The 17,239-nt window shown below is 37.0% G+C and overlaps 1 protein-coding gene across 1 annotated transcript in view; it reads right to left on the bottom strand.

Annotated features, from left to right (window-relative positions):
* The window catches only part of stat1a (signal transducer and activator of transcription 1a), a 31,079-nt gene that overhangs the window by 5,701 nt on the left and 8,139 nt on the right, over positions 1 to 17,239 (bottom strand). Inside the window, exons 7-19 of the mRNA XM_077226185.1 lie at positions 14,642 to 14,733; positions 14,400 to 14,551; positions 13,195 to 13,353; positions 12,546 to 12,638; positions 12,403 to 12,462; positions 12,239 to 12,262; positions 11,299 to 11,386; positions 11,147 to 11,188; positions 6,155 to 6,238; positions 5,964 to 6,062; positions 4,799 to 4,934; positions 4,651 to 4,706; positions 4,432 to 4,523 (exon numbers count right to left, since the gene is read on the bottom strand). Of these exons, the coding sequence (XP_077082300.1) occupies positions 4,432 to 4,523; positions 4,651 to 4,706; positions 4,799 to 4,934; positions 5,964 to 6,062; positions 6,155 to 6,238; positions 11,147 to 11,188; positions 11,299 to 11,386; positions 12,239 to 12,262; positions 12,403 to 12,462; positions 12,546 to 12,638; positions 13,195 to 13,353; positions 14,400 to 14,551; positions 14,642 to 14,733 (1,177 nt within the window). The remainder of the gene's footprint in view (positions 1 to 4,431; positions 4,524 to 4,650; positions 4,707 to 4,798; positions 4,935 to 5,963; positions 6,063 to 6,154; positions 6,239 to 11,146; positions 11,189 to 11,298; positions 11,387 to 12,238; positions 12,263 to 12,402; positions 12,463 to 12,545; positions 12,639 to 13,194; positions 13,354 to 14,399; positions 14,552 to 14,641; positions 14,734 to 17,239) is intronic.

Genomic DNA, 17,239 nt, shown 5'->3' with positions numbered 1-17,239 from the left:
CTACTCAATGTTTTTTTGTTGTTTTTTTCTGAATCCAATCTGGATGTAGTCTTTGACAAAAACGTGATTTTCTCATCTTTTTGCTCAATTTTCTTTTTATGAAACTTAACCACATTCAAGTATTGATAAAAAAGAATGAATTAAGCTTGAATAAAATGTTTGGTTTTTTTGTAAAAAGCAGAGGGTCTTTTGATATATTGCATGTTCACATATTCAAACAACAAAATATTCTAGGGGCCATGACATTTTTGTGGTAATTATCAAAAATGCTGATGTCGGCTGGTAACTTTTTTCAAAAACACTGGCAGGGAAAGAGTTATTATAAATGCATGTTTTTACTAAAAATAGGGGAAACAATTTTGGTACTTTTTTTTACAGAATTAACTATCCCACTTAAAGGACAACTCCGGCGCAAAATGAACCTTTGGTCTAATAACACATTGGTACCGAGTCGACCGTTCTGTCGATTTGTTTTCAAGATAATCGAATGAAAAGAGTTTTATGTCTAAAATTTGTTTTAGCTTATAACGCTAGTATATAGGTCATAGAATAAGTAAAACGAAATCGCTAGTTAATACCACTAACAAGGCTCAAAATAGCCACACACTAACACGGTAGGATAATGAGGGTCCCTACCTACAAACCGAAGCATAGAGAACTTTGTAAGTGTACAGACAGTTTAATAAGAATATACTTTATAAAGACAATACACTTCGCATATACAGGCAGGATCCATCTTGGAAAACAGTCTCGACCAGTCGAACCACGAACGCCGTGCTAAGTGAGCTGAACTATGACTTGAAATCTCATATGAAAGTATGGGACCCCTTTTTCCCTTGTAGTAGTCACCCATATATTTTAATAAACCGATATAATTCATGCATTGCCCTGTAATTAGATTTCACAAACGTAATTCCGATCGACCAGCTCACTAAGCACGGCGTTCGTGGTTTGACTGGTCGAGACTGTTTTCCAAGATGGAAGTGTATTGTCTTTATAAAGTATCTTCTTATTAAACTGTCTGTACACTTACAAAGTTCTCAATGTTTCGGTTTGCAGGTAGGTACCCTCATTACGTTATTGTGTTAGTGTGCGGCTATTTTGAGCCCTGTTAGTGGTATTAACTAGGGATGCACCGATACCGATACCAGTATCGGTATCGGGCCCGATACCAAGCTCATGTACTTGTACTCGTACTCGTAAAAATACCCCGATACCAAAGACCGATACCTCACGTATATCCTTAGCTTATATTTCTTATGAACACTCTTCCTGCAGTTATAGTGTTGCTAGATTTAATAGTACACTCTAATATTTCACTTTACACTTTCGGCTGTGATTACATTGTTACTCAGTGTTATGTTAAACATTTGTTCTGTGATTTCTTTGGCACCTTATGACAAATTTGATTGTCTTGTTGTCTGTGATTTCTTTAGCACTTTGACAACTTTGTGACAGGCAGGTAAAAATTACATTCATTATGTCCTTGGTTTTGCCCTTTGGAGGTTATTGGACACTGTGAAATTTGGGCTTTGAAAATTTGTGATAAGCACAATAAGAATTATTTATTTTTTTAGGTTTATTTAAGTTGTTGAAAATAAAGATGCTGATTTGTTCATTAGTCTCATTGTGCTGTCTTAGAAAATTGCCACATAAAACGAGAACCCCCCCAGTACAACAGGCATCGGTATCGGTATCGGCGAGTACCAGGAAAAAAATATCGGTACTCGTACTCGACCCTTAAAAAGTGGTATCGGTGCATCCCTAGTATTAACTAGCGATTTATTTTTACTTATTCTATGCCCAATATACTAGCCTTAAAAGCTAAACAGTTTTTAGAGATAAAACGCTTTACATTCGATTATCATGAAAACAAATCCCAGAGAACGGTCGACTCGGTACCAATGTATTATTAGACCAAAGGTTCATTTTGTGCTGGAGTTGTCCTTTAAAATAAATGTTACAGGTTAAATTATGTATTTATTTAACCTGGAACATTTTTCTTGTTTATAGCAGAAATCTAACAAAAATGTAGAATTATTTATATACTATTTTATTTTTTATTAATATTTAGAACTTTCTTTTATATTTTCGGATTTAGATTCAAATGTTTTGTCATATTGTTCAATGTACTTTTGTAATTTTTATTAAATATTACTATTAGGTTATTATTTTTATTTCAGTTATAGTTATTTATTTCCAGTAAGTACAGTCCTTCTCAAAGATTAGCATATTGTGATAAAGTTCATTATTTTTCATAATGTAATGATAAAAATTAAACTTTCATATATTTTAGATTCATTGCACACCAACTGAAATATTTCAGGTCTTTTATTGTTTTAATACTGATGATTTTGGCATACAGCTCATGAAAACCCAAAATTCCTATCTCAAAAAATTAGCATATTTCATCCGACCAATAAAAGAAGTGTTTTTAATACAAAAAAAAGTCAACCTTCAAATAATTATGTTCAGTTATGCACTCAATACTTGGTCGGGAATCCTTTTGCAGAAATGACTGCTTCAATGCGGCGTGGCATGGAGGCAATCAGCCTGTGGCACTGCTGAGGTGTTATGGAGGCCCAGGATGCTTCGATAGCGGCCTTAAGCTCATCCAGAGTGTTGGGTCTTGCGTCTCTCAACTTTCTCTTCACAATATCCCACAGATTCTCTATGGGGTTCAGGTCAGGAGAGTTGGCAGGCCAATTGAGCACAGTAATACCATGGTCAGTAAACCATTTACCAGTGGTTTTGGTACTGTGAGCAGGTGCCAGTTCGTGCTGAAAAATGAAATCTTCATCTCCATAAAGCTTTTCAGCAGATGGAAGCATGAAGTGCTCCAAAATCTCCTGATAGCTAGCTGCATTGACCCTGCCCTTGATAAAACACAGTGGACCAACACCAGCAGCTGACATGGCACCCCAGACCATCACTGACTGTGGGTACTTGACACTGGACTTCAGGCATTTCCTTCTCCCTAGTCTTCCTCCAGACTCTGGCACCTTGATTTCCGAATGACATGCAAAATTTGCTTTCATCCGAAAAAAGTACTTTGGGCCACTGAGCAACAGTCCAGTGCTGCTTCTCTGTAGCCCAGGTCAGGCGCTTCTGCCGCTGTTTCTGGTTCAAAAGTGGCTTGACCTGGGGAATGCGGCACCATAGCCCATTTCCTGCACACGCCTGTGCACGGTGGCTCTGGATGTTTCTACTCCAGACTCAGTCCACTGCTTCCGCAGGTCCCCCAAGGTCTGGAATCGGTCCTTCTCCACAATCTTCCTCAGGGTCCGGTCACTTCTTCTCGTTGAGCAGCGTTTTTTGCCACACTTTTTCCTTCCCACAGACTTCCCACTGAGGTGCCTTGATACAGCACTCTGGGAACAGCCTATTTGTTCAGAAATTTCTTTCTGTGTCTTACCCTCTTGCTTGAGGGTGTCAATGATGGCCTTCTGGACAGCAGTCAGGTCGGCAGTCTTACCCATGATTGCGGTTTTGAGTAATGAAACAGGCTGGGAGTTTTTAAAAGCCTCAGGAATCTTTTGCAGGTGTTTAGAATTTATTAGTTGATTCAGATTATTAGGTTAATAGCTCGTTTAGAGACCCTTTTCTTGATATGCTAATTTTTTGAGATAGGAATTTTGGGTTTTCATGAGCTGAATGCCAAAATCATCAGTATTAAAACAATAAAAGACCTGAAATATTTCAGTTGGTGTGCAATGAATCTAAAATATATGAAAGTTTAATTTTTATCATTACATTATGGAAAATAATTAACTTTATCACAATATGCTAATTTTTTTAGAAGGACCTGTATATTTGTTCTTCATCAAATATTTATATTTTCAGTTTTCATTTCAATTTTAGTTAATTTTTTAGTAAACTGTTATGTGATATATTTCTGTTATATTTCTGATAATACTGTTATATTTATTTTCGGTTAGTAATTTTAGTGCTTCAACTTAAACTTAATCTTTTATAAGTTATTTGCCAACATTAATAACATTAATAACATTAGTAACATTTCTAATTTAAGATATTTTTGTTGTGTGCTTTTGTCTTCATCTTTTTGTGCAAATATTACCATTTAGTTAATTTTTTGTTTTAGTTTTTAATAATTTCCAGTTAGTAATTTTAGTGATACAACTTCAACTTATTTCAGATAGTTGCCAAGGCAACATTTCTCATTTTCATTTACTTTCATTTTTTTATGTAATATTTATATTTCATTTTTATTTTAATTTTTTTTTAAGTTAATAGATTTAGTTCTAGTTAACTATAATAACCCCGTTATGTGAAATATGGTACCGTAGATGTCCAAAATGGTCACGTTAGTTAGCTGATCTTCCTGGTTGATCTTAACCCCAACAGCATGTGATCAAGGTGTGATCATGTGATTCTAGCAGAATTTTCATAATCCAACCAACTGATTCTTACCCATCATCCCACAGACTCAGCAGGTGTCTCTTTATAAGATCCAAAATGGCTTCGATCCACAACCAGAAGGTGAAGTTCTTCTCACTGCCAGACTACATCATACACAAGACTCAAATCACTTTTAACAATCATGGGTTTCAAAACTAGGGTGCTCAATTCAGAAGATTCGACCTAATGGCTAAACGAATAAGTAAAAACATATATAGTATAGAGACCAACCTTACAGAATCTATTCCAAGGAATCTGAGCTTCAGGATCCATCACCGCTTTAGGACCTGTGGGCCAAAGTTCACAAGCTTGTGCATTTAGTTCATCTGTTCCAACAGAATCAGCCACTCAATGGCAGACAAGTAGCTATCAGACTCACCCAGCAGTTTAGTTCCAAGCATGCTCAACTGTTCTTGATTAAGACCTCTTTTGGTGATGGAGGAGAACTGCCAGCTCAGCACCTCCGCTAGATGACCCCAGGTGGCTGAACAAGGAGTGACGAAGAACGAAAGGTTCTGGAAAAGAAACGGCAAGTCAGAACCTGTGCGAACACGTCCTGCAATCTGATTTGTGTTGACGTAAGTAGAGCTCATTTCTACTGCTGAAACTTTTCAAGAACATGAGTGTTGAGGATTATCTTTGAATTTGCTTTTATTTTGTATAATTTATTTTTTACATTTTAGGGGGGGGGGGGGGTTGTTTTTTGTGCTTTTGTCATTTTTATTAGATTTTATTCTTTTAAAAAATATTTCTATTTAGGTTAATTTTTTTTTCATTTAGTAATTTTAGTGCTTAAACTAATTTTCATTTTTGTTCAAGTTTTAGAAATATTTTATAAAGAACAAAAACTAATAAAAATTACAAAAACACATGACAAAATAACTATTTGGGTTTAATTTATTTTATTTCCATTTTATTTATTTCCAGTTAGTAATTTTAGTCGTTCAACTTGAACTTATTTTAGTTATTTGCAAAGATAACATTTCAAATTTTTTTGTTAAAAAGTTTTTACATCTAATATATCTATATATATATATATATATTTCCAGTTTTGTTTTAATTTTAGTTTAAGTTTTAATCATTTTGTTATGTGCTTTTGTCATTTTTATTAGTTTTTGTTCTTTTAAAAAATATTTCTATTTAGTTTTAATTTATTTCAGTTGTACTTTTAGTTCGGGTTTCATTTTTATTTATTTCCAGTTACTAATTTTAGCCCTTCAACGTATTTCAGTTGTTTTTAAAGGCAAACATTTCCAATTTTTCATCAACTTTTTCATCTATTATCTATATTTTTATAAGTTTTAATAAGTTTTAGTCATTTTGTTTTTATTCTTTTCTATTTAGGTTTAATTTATTTAATTTCAGTTATTTAAATTGTAGTGCTTAAACTTAAACATATTTCAGTTATTTGCGAAGGCAAAATTTCGATACATTTAGTTTAGTTTCAGTTTTTTATCATATATCAATATTTTCAGTTTACATTTTAATTTATTTAATTTTGTCCTAAATCTGTTATGTGCATAACATTAGTGTTGAGGACTAACCTTTGGTTCAGAGGTCAGCATGTTGTACCACATGATGGAGGCCCATCCACTGGGTAGCTGACTGACGTTGGAGATCACGACTATGGGCAGAGATGTAGCCTGAAGATGGAGAGAGAAAAGAAAAGTTGATGATGATTATGATTTGGTGATGATTATGTTTCGAACTCTGTTCTTCTGAAGGGTCTTCTGACCTCAAAGTTCATGACCAGTCCAGACCAGCAAAGCTCAGCCTCAAAGGTGATGGAGTGAAGTTCCTCCGTGACGATCAGAGGGCCCTGTCGAACATTTAAGAAACCATTTAGCCAAAAAAAAAAGTTTAACAAAAATTTGTTCAAACAAGTTTAAAAGTTTGAACATGCAGAAGCTCAAATGAGATTAAGAGCTGCTTTCTGCTTCTTTCTTACACAGATCGATCGTATGACTTCAGAAGATGTTGAAAATAGAACACAAGAGTTATGGACTACTTTCAAGATACTTTTATGTGATTTTTGGAGCTTTTCCACAGAAGAAAGAAAGTCATACAGCTTTGGAACGACATGAGGGTGAGTAAATGATGACAGATGTATGTGAACCCTCTCTAAATGTGATTTAAAGGAGCAGTGTGTGATTTTTAGCGGCATCTAGTGGTGAGGTTACGAATTGCAACTAACAAAAGGTACGGTGGCCGACAGGAAAATATGTCATCGTCTGAGAAAGCAGAGAGTAGCCAGTTCAGCAATGCATAGCTGTCAACCCTCCCGTTTTTCCCGGGTTTCTCACGTATTTTAGCTCTTTTCCCGCTGTCTTTCCGTTTTAGTATTTTCCCGTAAAATATCCCGTATTTTTACGCTCTGATTGTGTTAAGAACACGCAACTATCTGTCTGTGAAGTGGCTTGTACTTGGGTTGCTAGACCTCCAGTAAAGCAGGTGGCAGTATACATTAGGCTACTAGAAATTCTCTGCTACTATCGAAGATGAAGACAGTTGCAGCGGCGGGGAGAAGGGCGGGAGGAAGAGGGAAAAAGTAGCGGGAAGTCTGAACTTCAAGGAGAGTAACGTTAGAGTAGATGAGTGTCATGTGCGATGATGGATCAGGAGGACGCCGACGGCCAAAAACACCACATTAACCACCAACCAAAACCGAGGACAACATGTCGATATTTGATTAAATGGGAGACCACCTTCCACTACCTGACAAGCAGCCATGTAGATCCAAATTATACCTACTGCAAAATTTGTCGTTGTAATTTCAGTGTTGGTCATGGAGGGAAAAACGACGTTTCGCAGCACGACAAATCACTGAAACAAAAGCGCGCGAGTGAGTCAGCTAACGTTAGGCACACAACATCTTTATCATCATTCGTGGTGAACCGTGTAAGTAATGTTTACTTTGTTCATAAATAAAGAACTTTAAACATATCCATTGGTCTGTCATTCTTTAATATATATTGTGTAGTTATAAACTCTTTAGACAGTTAATGATTAGTGCTTTTTTAAAAGTTTGTTGGTAGGAATCGTGTAAAAAAATCCCTTCTTTTGGGGATGGATTCCGGGGATCTCCCTTATTTTCAATGTTCAATGTTGACAGCTATGCAGCAATGAGGTTTCTTTACAAGGATAAATTAAGAAATTATGTTTACTTAATTATTCAGTAAAACTATATGTAATTGCGAATATCATTGTTTCTTGATCATCATTGTGTCAGTATTATATTAGCTGAACTAAGCTTGCTTCCTTGCAGGAAGATCAACATAGTAACGAAACGCGTTTGTCCGTTTAGGGCTACTGTAGAAACATGTCGGCGCATTTCAATGTAAGGGGATCCGCGGTGTGTGTAGATAGAAACTGCTCATTCTAAGGTAATACAAATATAACGGTTCATTAAGTAAGGTTTTTCTACACCACTGAAAACTTCTTTTTCAAGGTAGTGACGAAACGCACTCTGTAGCGCTGTGTGTTCGTTATGAAGGTAAATTAGTAGCAAAACTCGAGAGCACGTAGATGTGAATTTGAGAACTTGTACAATAAATATTCGTACTTGTACGCGAACATTTACACTCACAGCTCCGATGTGAAAACCTGTAAAATAAAAATGTGAACTTGAACGCTGAGATTTGCACTTGCAGACAATAGTCACAAACCTGTATTCTGAATTTGATGCTGCAGACAAGCAGTCACAAATGTGTAAAATGCCATTCACAAAGATACAACGACATACACAAACTTGTGATACAAATTTTCATTTCTTCCAACATTCAAATTCGCAGTACAGCCTCAAATTGGCACTTGCAACTTCTTAAATCTGTCACTGCAAGTTCAAATTTTCAAGTTCACTTGCAACTCAGTGGCGGCGAGAGAGGAAGGGGGGCGGGAGTGGGGGTGATCAAAGGAGCCGTTTTATTGGTTGGCGCCTAGCCAATGAAATGGGACTTCTGTTATTTGTGAAGATGTCACGAAACCCGTTTGTGATGGACCGTTATTAAAAGTAATAAATGATATTATCAAACTCAGTTAACAACACCATACTAATTAAGCATAGCCTTGTCGGCTACAGAAAAGCCAATGAGCCCAGAATATGACGAAAGAAAGCAAATATGTGTTAAGTGCAAATAAACCTGCAGCCTGCAGTTTTATTAATAATAACAAATTGTGTGTGTTTTTTTTTTTATAACTGTTGGTCCATTAAGCCTCATGAAGCGTTTTCTTGGTTTTCTATGGGAGGGAAATGCTTAACGTACAATTAAACGCATGCAAATTACTTTTCTATGCTTTATTAGTAGGCATGGTGTTTCCTGAGTTTGACCTTTTCAAACCACTGTCTTTAATGGATTGTGCTCATATTCTGTGTTGATCTGCTTTTCTGTACATAGCCTGCATTATTAGTATGGTGTTGTTTACTGAGTTTGATAATACCATTTATTTATTTTAATATCAGTCTAATGCATTAAGCCATGTTAGCATTTCAGATCTTTATTTTTTTAATGCAACATTAAATATACAAAAGATTTGTACATGCATAGCCTATACACCTCACAACAACACCTTTAGCGTTTTAGATCATATTCAGATCGTCTCCGAGAAGCGGGTTTCGTGATATCATCACATATAACAGAAGTCCCATTTTATTGGCTAGGCGCCAACCAATAAAACGGCTCCTTTGAACACCCCCACTCCCACCCTCCTTCCTCTCTTGCCGCCACTGAGTTGCAAGTGCACAAGTTAGTTTTGAATCTAAAAAATCGCGAAAAGAGTAGCAAAAGTCAAGGCGCGAAATTTGAAATTGCAGTGACAGATTTGAGAAGTTGCAAGTGCCTACTTGAGGTTGTAGGCCTACTGCGAGTGTGAATGTAAGAATACGTGCAAATATATGTTAGGCTACAAGTTAGTGTCTGTCATTGTATTTTTGTGAATGGCATTTTACAAATTTTTGACTGCTTGTCTGCAGCTTCAAATTCAGAATACAGGTTTGTGACTATTGTCTGCGAGTGCAAATCTTAGCATTCAAGTTCAGATTTTTATTTTACAAGTTTTCACATTGAAGCTGTGAGTGTACATTTTAGCGTACAAGTACGAATATATATTGTACAAGTTGTCAAATTCACATCTACGTGTTCTCGAGTTTTGCTACCAATTTACCTTCATAGTTCGCTGTCGGCTACAATAGAAACATGACGACACAATATGTCGACCTCCATAGAAGGGGGTGCCGTGGTTATGGAGATATAAATGTCTCATTCTAAGGTAATAAAAACATAACAGTTCATTATGCAAGGTCTTTATACACCACTGAAAACATAGTTATGGATCTTATTTTGCATTTCTGTCAATAGATCCTCAGAAATATTACACAATGCACCTTTAATACTAACCATCACTGAAGAAAAGTCACACAGAAAAGTATTTTGGACAATCTTAAGAAGTATACAATCGATGTTTGGTCTTAGTAATTTATAAGAAATGAATTACTTTAATTCAGCAGGGACACATTAAAATTATGAAAAGTTAAGACATTTAGACAGTAAAGACATTTAGAATTAGTGGTCGACTGATATGGGTTTTTTGATGGCCGATGCCGATGCCGATATCTTAGAGAGCAGGGTGGCCGATGGCCGATATAAAGCCGATATTTATATTTATATATCAAACATATATATACACACACACACACATATATATATATAATATATATATATATATATATATATACACACTTTATATTTATATATAAATCAATATTTAATAAATTAGATACATTTAATAAATATTTTAAAAATATTTTAAATAAACATGCTTAGGCCCTATACTTTAAATGGCAACTTCTTGAATCTGCAATCCTATTATAGTATTTTTCACAAATAAAGTAATTGTTTAAAAATATATGAATATGTGAATAAAAAGGAAGTAAACACTGTAACAGGGCACTCAGTAATCTGGTAATTTCATGCAGACTAATAATCATATTTTTTTTTACTTTGACTTTTGACAAGGTAACGCTAATTTTACATACAGCACACAGTGAAAACGACATGAATATGACACAGTAGGCAACTGGATATAGCACAACATATTTTTTTTTTTTAAATCGATCGCGTCCTGTGAAGCTGATCTTCTGTTCACATTTACTCGCTTCGCACGGACCGTCACTCGCAGGAACACGTTTATGCAGGCTACAAATGAACACTTCACAAGATATCACAGCTAGATTAGATTACTTTTTCGCATACCATTTACTTTCTTTGATTACCAGTTCTGTAGCCACCGGTTCTGTCTAACAAAGTATAAGATATGACTGACAGAGAGACGGATAATGTGAGTGAGCGCTGTGTGATCAGATTCAGGCGCTGCAGTTCTCTTCTCAGGTGCTGGTGTTCTCAGCGCCGCCCGTCAAAATAAAAGTCCCGCTTACAACACATCGGCGAATCAGAAAAAACGTATCGGCCGAGGCCGATATTTTAAAAAAGCCAAATATTGGCCGATATATCGGCCGTGTCGATATATCGGCCGACCATTATTTAGAATCTTACAAAAGATTTCTATTTAATTCAGATTTGATCACAAGAAAAAATTGCATTTAAATTGTAAAAATATTTCTGTAATTTTTGATCATATAAATGCAGCCTTTGTGAGCATAAGAGACTTAAGCATTACTAAAAATCTTATCGAGCTCAAACTTTTTAACGGTAGTGTAAAGACCAACCCTCACCTCACTAGTTCTGTTTCCGGTAACTTTCTTCTCTTTCAGTTGCTGTGAAGTAAAACAAATATTGTTACTATTACTTAAGTTATTTTACTGAATTATACTTTTAAACTGGAGCTACAGTATAATTTGCTCTTTTGTTTTTCTTTTCATTTTACCAGATGACGGAATTCTGCAGCCATTCCATTGGATTCCTCCATGTTCATCACCTTCATGGCCGTTCCCAAGATGTTGAACATCCGAAACCTAAAACAGCAACATAGCTAAGTAATATTAAAGGGGTAGTTCACCCAAAAATGAACATTTTGTCATCATTTACTATGTTGTTCCAAACCTGTATGAGTTTCTTTCTTCTGCTGAACACAAAAGTAATCAAACAAATGACGGCACCCATTGACTTCCATAGTATTTTTTTCCTATTATGGAAGTCAATGGGTACAGTCTACTGTTTGAGTACCAACTTTCTTTAAAATCTCTTCTTTTATGTTCAGCAGACGAAAGAAACTCAAGTTTGGATCAACAAGTTTGGATCAACATATGGGTGGGTAAATGTTGAGAGAATTTTGGGTGAACTATCCCTTTAATTCAAGTGGGATTCGACAAATTTAAAAAGAACTGAATTTAAAGAAAAACTGGTTACACTTTATTTTAAGGTGTCATTGTTACAGTGTAATTAAATATTTAAGTACAGTGTAATATTAATTAACTACATGTACTTACTATAGGGTTAAGGTAGGATTAGGATTTGGTTGAGGGTTAATTGCATGTAATTAGGCATAATTTACTGTTATTACTATGGTAATTACATGTAACATATGTAACAAGGACACTGTAAAATAAAGTGTTACCGAAAAACTAGCAAAAAATATAGATTCTGTCATTATTAACTCACACTCGCTTTTTTGTAGTGGACTTTTTTTTTTACAACTGTTTTTCAAGACCTGCGTAACAACCATTTTAAAATAATATCACATTTAATGTTCCACAAAAATAAAACACACAGCAATGACATGAGTTCGAGTAAATAATGACATATTTTCATTTTTAGTGTAACTCTCCCTTCAATATGGTATGCAAAGGAAATTACGTAAGACACACCCTTTCCGTTTCTCAACGATATCCCTGGAAGGCAAAAAGAGACGTGTGTTAACATATGAAATGTTGTTTTTTCTGAATGCATGTTAAGCTAAAAAGGCATGAATAAATTAAGTAATCTACAGGCAAAAGAAAGTATCTATGACTTAAGGTAGCAAAATACTTACTTATCGAAATGGACTTTGACTCGAACAGTGTGGTTGAATTCCTGAAGTTTTATGAGCAGCCTGGAGCACAAAAAAAATAAGATTCATTATCTGGCTTCTACTTCCAGAGAAGTGTGAATCATCTGCCATGTGATTAAAGTTACCGTAATTTGAGAGTGAACAGAACACCTGTCTTCAGTACCAAAGGTCTTTGCAGTTGGGTCGGCATGCATGGCTGTCTCTCGACTACCAAGGAGCTGAAAACATGCAATCCAAAATTATTCATTGTCAGTGACACAATTCAGGAGTGGTGAAAAGGCCCCCGATATACTTCAAGCGAAATTGAAGAAAACCTACAGAAAAAAGGTTTATTATTTGTTGTTTAGCATATTTCAAGACTAAAATCAAGTGGCGTTTTTTACTCTAGCTGCACTTCTCCTCAGAATAACCCACAGACCAATCAGCTGCAACCTTGCTTCTTGACATCATAGTAGATGAGTTTCTTGGTTTTCTGCTTTATTTTCTTATACTTCAAACGAAATCGAAGAACAAACAGGTGTTAAGTAATTTCAAACAAAATCAGTCCAAAACAAAGTTCGTTCGGAGTTCAGTTCCAGAAAGGTTCGCTCCAGCTGGTAAACACGTTCGAACTACCATTGGTCCGTGACGGTTATGTAATAAGATGGTGTGGCTCTGAGGCTCTGCCGTCTTTGACATGGAAATATTCCAAGATTAAGGTATTTCGAACTAAGAACGAAAAAGAACTTCGCTGTGAGTATATCGGGGCCTAAAAAAGCAAAGAAGTGCTCTTACCTTGTGATTAAAGTTTTAAGGTTTAACATGATCCTGTCCTCCAGGGTGCTTTTGCTGAGGGTGATGGGATCGGTGTCGTATGTGAACTTCTGCTCCAGCTCCAGAAGTTTCTTGAGCTGCTGCCTGAGCTGAAGCAGAGATTCTGCGATAGAGGTAAACCTGAGGGGGAAAAACAAACAGAACTCAATAACATTTGACTTAAAGTGCGAGCCATGATTTTGTAAGGCACAGCCACTTAAAGGTCCATTGACAATAGTTGCAAAAATATCAATATTTATATATTCTCAGTATATTTAATACCGTCAATATTTCAACGCAGAAAAGGTCCATAAAATTTTGCATGCAAAAAAGGTTGTCTATCGTCAACAGCTTAACGATGTATGGAGATCAACACACAGAAGTCACTTTCAAAAAAAGCAGTTTTCTGTTGGTTAGTGCAGAAAATTTGCACGACCAATTTGAACCTGTTGCGAACTCTGTCGGGAGATCTTTCGCCCTCAGGCAAATTTCCCTTTTGTGGGATTCCTATTGAAATTAAAGGATTTTGTCTGCGAAATTCGCCATTCCACAGTAAATGTGACCGCACCACTATTGCTATTATCAACAGTACACAAAATGTGTAGAAATACATATTGTACATTCAAAATTCGGAATTATGATCAATATTTGGGATTATTTGACGCCCCTGGAACTACGAGAGTTGGTCGTTATGACATCGTGATCATTCTGGTTTAAACGCAACATATTTCCATCACACTGTGTAGCTCCGCCCACAGCAAAATCTTACTGGTCCACAATCTCCCTACACATACCTGCATATAAACATCAAATTTGTTGCTTAGTGCGGCATTAAAATTGATGGGTCGCTTTTTTTATTAGGACGAATGAAGTATTTTATCTAACAAACTAATCTGCATATGATTTTTATCATGCGGTTCTTGATAATTAATTTGTATGGAAAATAGGTTTAATATTCATGGTTTAGTACATTACACTTTTCCTACGGATGCGCTTTTCCAGACCAATCTTATGTAAGCTTGCAACTTGACATCATTGTTGATGACTTTCTTTTTTTTTCTACTTTCTTTTTGAAATATTTTTTTTTATTTCACATTTTAGAACAACAAAACAACTTCCATATATTGCTAGTATTGCTACTCCATATGTTTATAAAGAAAATATTAATTAATTTGTGCATGTGTTACCAGTTTTGCAGCTGGTCCAAGCAGACATTGCTCAGCCCACCGATGCAAGCCATCTGTTGTCGGCGCCTCCACTCGGCCAGTTCTGTTGAGATCAGCTCAAAGATCACCGGATCCATAAGATTCGACACCTCTGACATCTGACCAATCACATTCTATATGGACACAAACACACACAGAGTTGAACGCAACGGCTTCTCTTCACTAACCCAAAGTGAAGGCCGATGAATCTCCAATGTTCTCACCTCTCTTGTGTTGTGGAGTTTCATAAACATGGCGCGGATGGTCAGTCTCTCCCGATTCAAGTCTTCCACCGAAATGGTACCGTTGAGTTCCTCTGTTAAAAAGACGTACAAGCAAAACTGAGTTTCTGTACTTGTCGAAAAACAGCTACTGTACTGCCCCCTTGTGAGAAGAGGTATTTGAGTTTTGAGTCTCTTGTGTTTTGTCCACGCAGAGTTTCCATAGCTCAGTCGTTCTCATAACATTCTCACTGCAAGTCAAACTCCGGAGTGTTACAAGTTTATAAACTATCATTTTGGTCTCTGATGAATATCTGTCTGTAAGTATTTGTTTCATAGAGATCTCAGCTTCCTTTTGATATCCTATTTAGTCATTTTAGCATGTTTTCTATTCGTAATTTGTAAGGAAATATGTGACGCTAGTAGCGTTAGTTTCTCTATGGCATTTTCTATGTAAATTAGCATTGTGTTATTTGCTTGCTATGCGATCGTGATTTGAAGGTTTTAGTTATTTCTAGACTACTTATTTAGTTTTGTATTGTATATTCATCATATTGAGATTGTAATATGCCCTTCTTTGTTTTTGTATGTTACAGTTTTACAGTCCTTTCAGTAAAACACCACAAAACAGCAAGAAGCTTCTGGTTCATTATTGGAAACTGTTAGCTATTTGTAAAGCTAGTTCATGCACACTAGTGAAGGCAGAATAGTAAAAAGACAGCATGGAAAGTCAGCCAAAAGACGACATGGAAGACAACACTGCTGTCCCTGATCGCCAAAGTTCAGTGAGCAACGTTGGTGACCTGTGGGAAACGAGATCGAACTGTTCCAACACCTCACGTGCCAGTCAGCGGTCACGCACCAGTCAGCGGTCACGCGCCAGTCAGTGGTCTAATGCAAGCGTTTTGGCTGCTAGAGCACGCGCTAAAGCAGCAGCCGCCCAAGCACAGGCATCATACACTGAAAGAGAAGCAGAGGTGATAAAAGAAAAGGCCCACATCGAGGCTGAGGCTACAAAAAAGAAAGCAGAGCTCAGCGCTGACCTCCTCAAACTGCGTCTACAGAGTGCAGCTGCTGCTGCCAACGCCGAAGCAGAGGTCCTGGAAGCAGCCGCCAAGGATGAAGGTGGAGAATCCTGCTTTCCAGAAAACAGCGACAACGTAGTTGAGCCCATACCAGCTCCAGCTCCACCTCCACCGACTAATAACCGCTCTGATTCCCCTCAAGCTACCACAGTGACGCTTCCAGCAGACAATTCTAGACAATTCCACACAGTACCTCGCTTGGAGTTATGCGCTTCAGTTCTGGCGGTGGAGCTGGCAGACATGTTGCTAAATGAACTTGACATCGAAATTCACAAAGTGAAATACTACACTGACAGCCGAGTAGTCTTAGGCTATATCAATAACAACAGCCGAAGGTTCTATGTCTACGTAGCCAACCGTGTTGCTCGCATCAGAAAGTCATCCGAACCCAGTCAGTGGCACTTTGTGAGCACGGAAATCAGTCCTGCCGATCATGGAACACGGTATGTGCCAGCTTCCTTGCTGAGTTCTACCAACTGGTTCACTGGTCCCGACTTCTTGAGGGAAAGTGATGGAGAGTTTCCTGTGCAATCGAACGATTTTCAACTTGTTGAACCTGCCACAAACATTGAAGTCCGCCCACAAGTCTCTACATTTGCAACTACAACCGTGGCAAATTCGCTCGGGTCACACAGGTGTGAGCGATTCTCCAGTTGGAAACGCCTCACTCAAGCTATCGCCAAGTTAATTGAAAAGGCCAGATCTATCTCAAAAGCTACTGATTCAAATGAAGCAAAGATGGACGCTCTAACTCAAGCAAAGTTAGTCATTGTACGAACTGTTCAAGGTGAGACCTTTGAAAAAGAATTGAGAACTCTGAACAAAGGTGAGGACATACTAAAACACAGTCCACTGAAGAATCTCAATGTATTTTTGGACGAAGAAGGACTGGTGTGAGTAGGAGGTCGTGTGGTTTCTGCGGAAATAACTCAAGAACAAAGCCAGCCTATAGTGATTCCAAAGAAGCATCACATTGCTGCTTTGCTGGTTCAGTTCTACCATGAACAGATTGTGCACCAAGGCAGACACATCACTGAAGGAGCCATCAGGTCTGCTGGATTGTGGATCCTTGCAGGAAAAAGCTTGGTTACAAATCTTCTCAACAAATGCACAACCTGCCGCAGGTTAACCCTCTGAGGTCGACTATCGCGCGGGCGCGATAGTCTCGCTTTTTTTCTTATCAGTGCAAAAGAAACTCAAAATACTCTGTTGATTTTGATCTTACATATTAAGTGTTGTACATCATTAGATCCTGATCAGTGTCTATTTTTTTTTTGGATACTCACAATAAAAACAAAGTGTTGTGCTTTTCGCCAAATAAAGAAAAACAAACATGATGCGCGTTCTGCCTTCTATTCGCGGAATTACAGTTAATTTTCGGACGCGTTTCAGAATGGACTTAACTGACAGATAATCTGCCGTACAAGCTGTTAACAGCAGAAAGGATGCCTCTTCTTGTGAATGGATTGTCTTCTCTTGATACGAGGAAGGTGAAACAGTCCTTTTGCAAGTCCCA

Source organism: Siphateles boraxobius, unplaced genomic scaffold, assembly GCF_051911475.1.
Source record: "Siphateles boraxobius isolate OS27281-9 unplaced genomic scaffold, OSU_SipBor_1 13, whole genome shotgun sequence".
NCBI classification, from domain to species: domain Eukaryota; kingdom Metazoa; phylum Chordata; class Actinopteri; order Cypriniformes; family Leuciscidae; genus Siphateles; species Siphateles boraxobius.
Note: the sequence above shows the minus strand (reverse complement) of the source record. Positions and strands in the feature narration are given on the sequence as shown.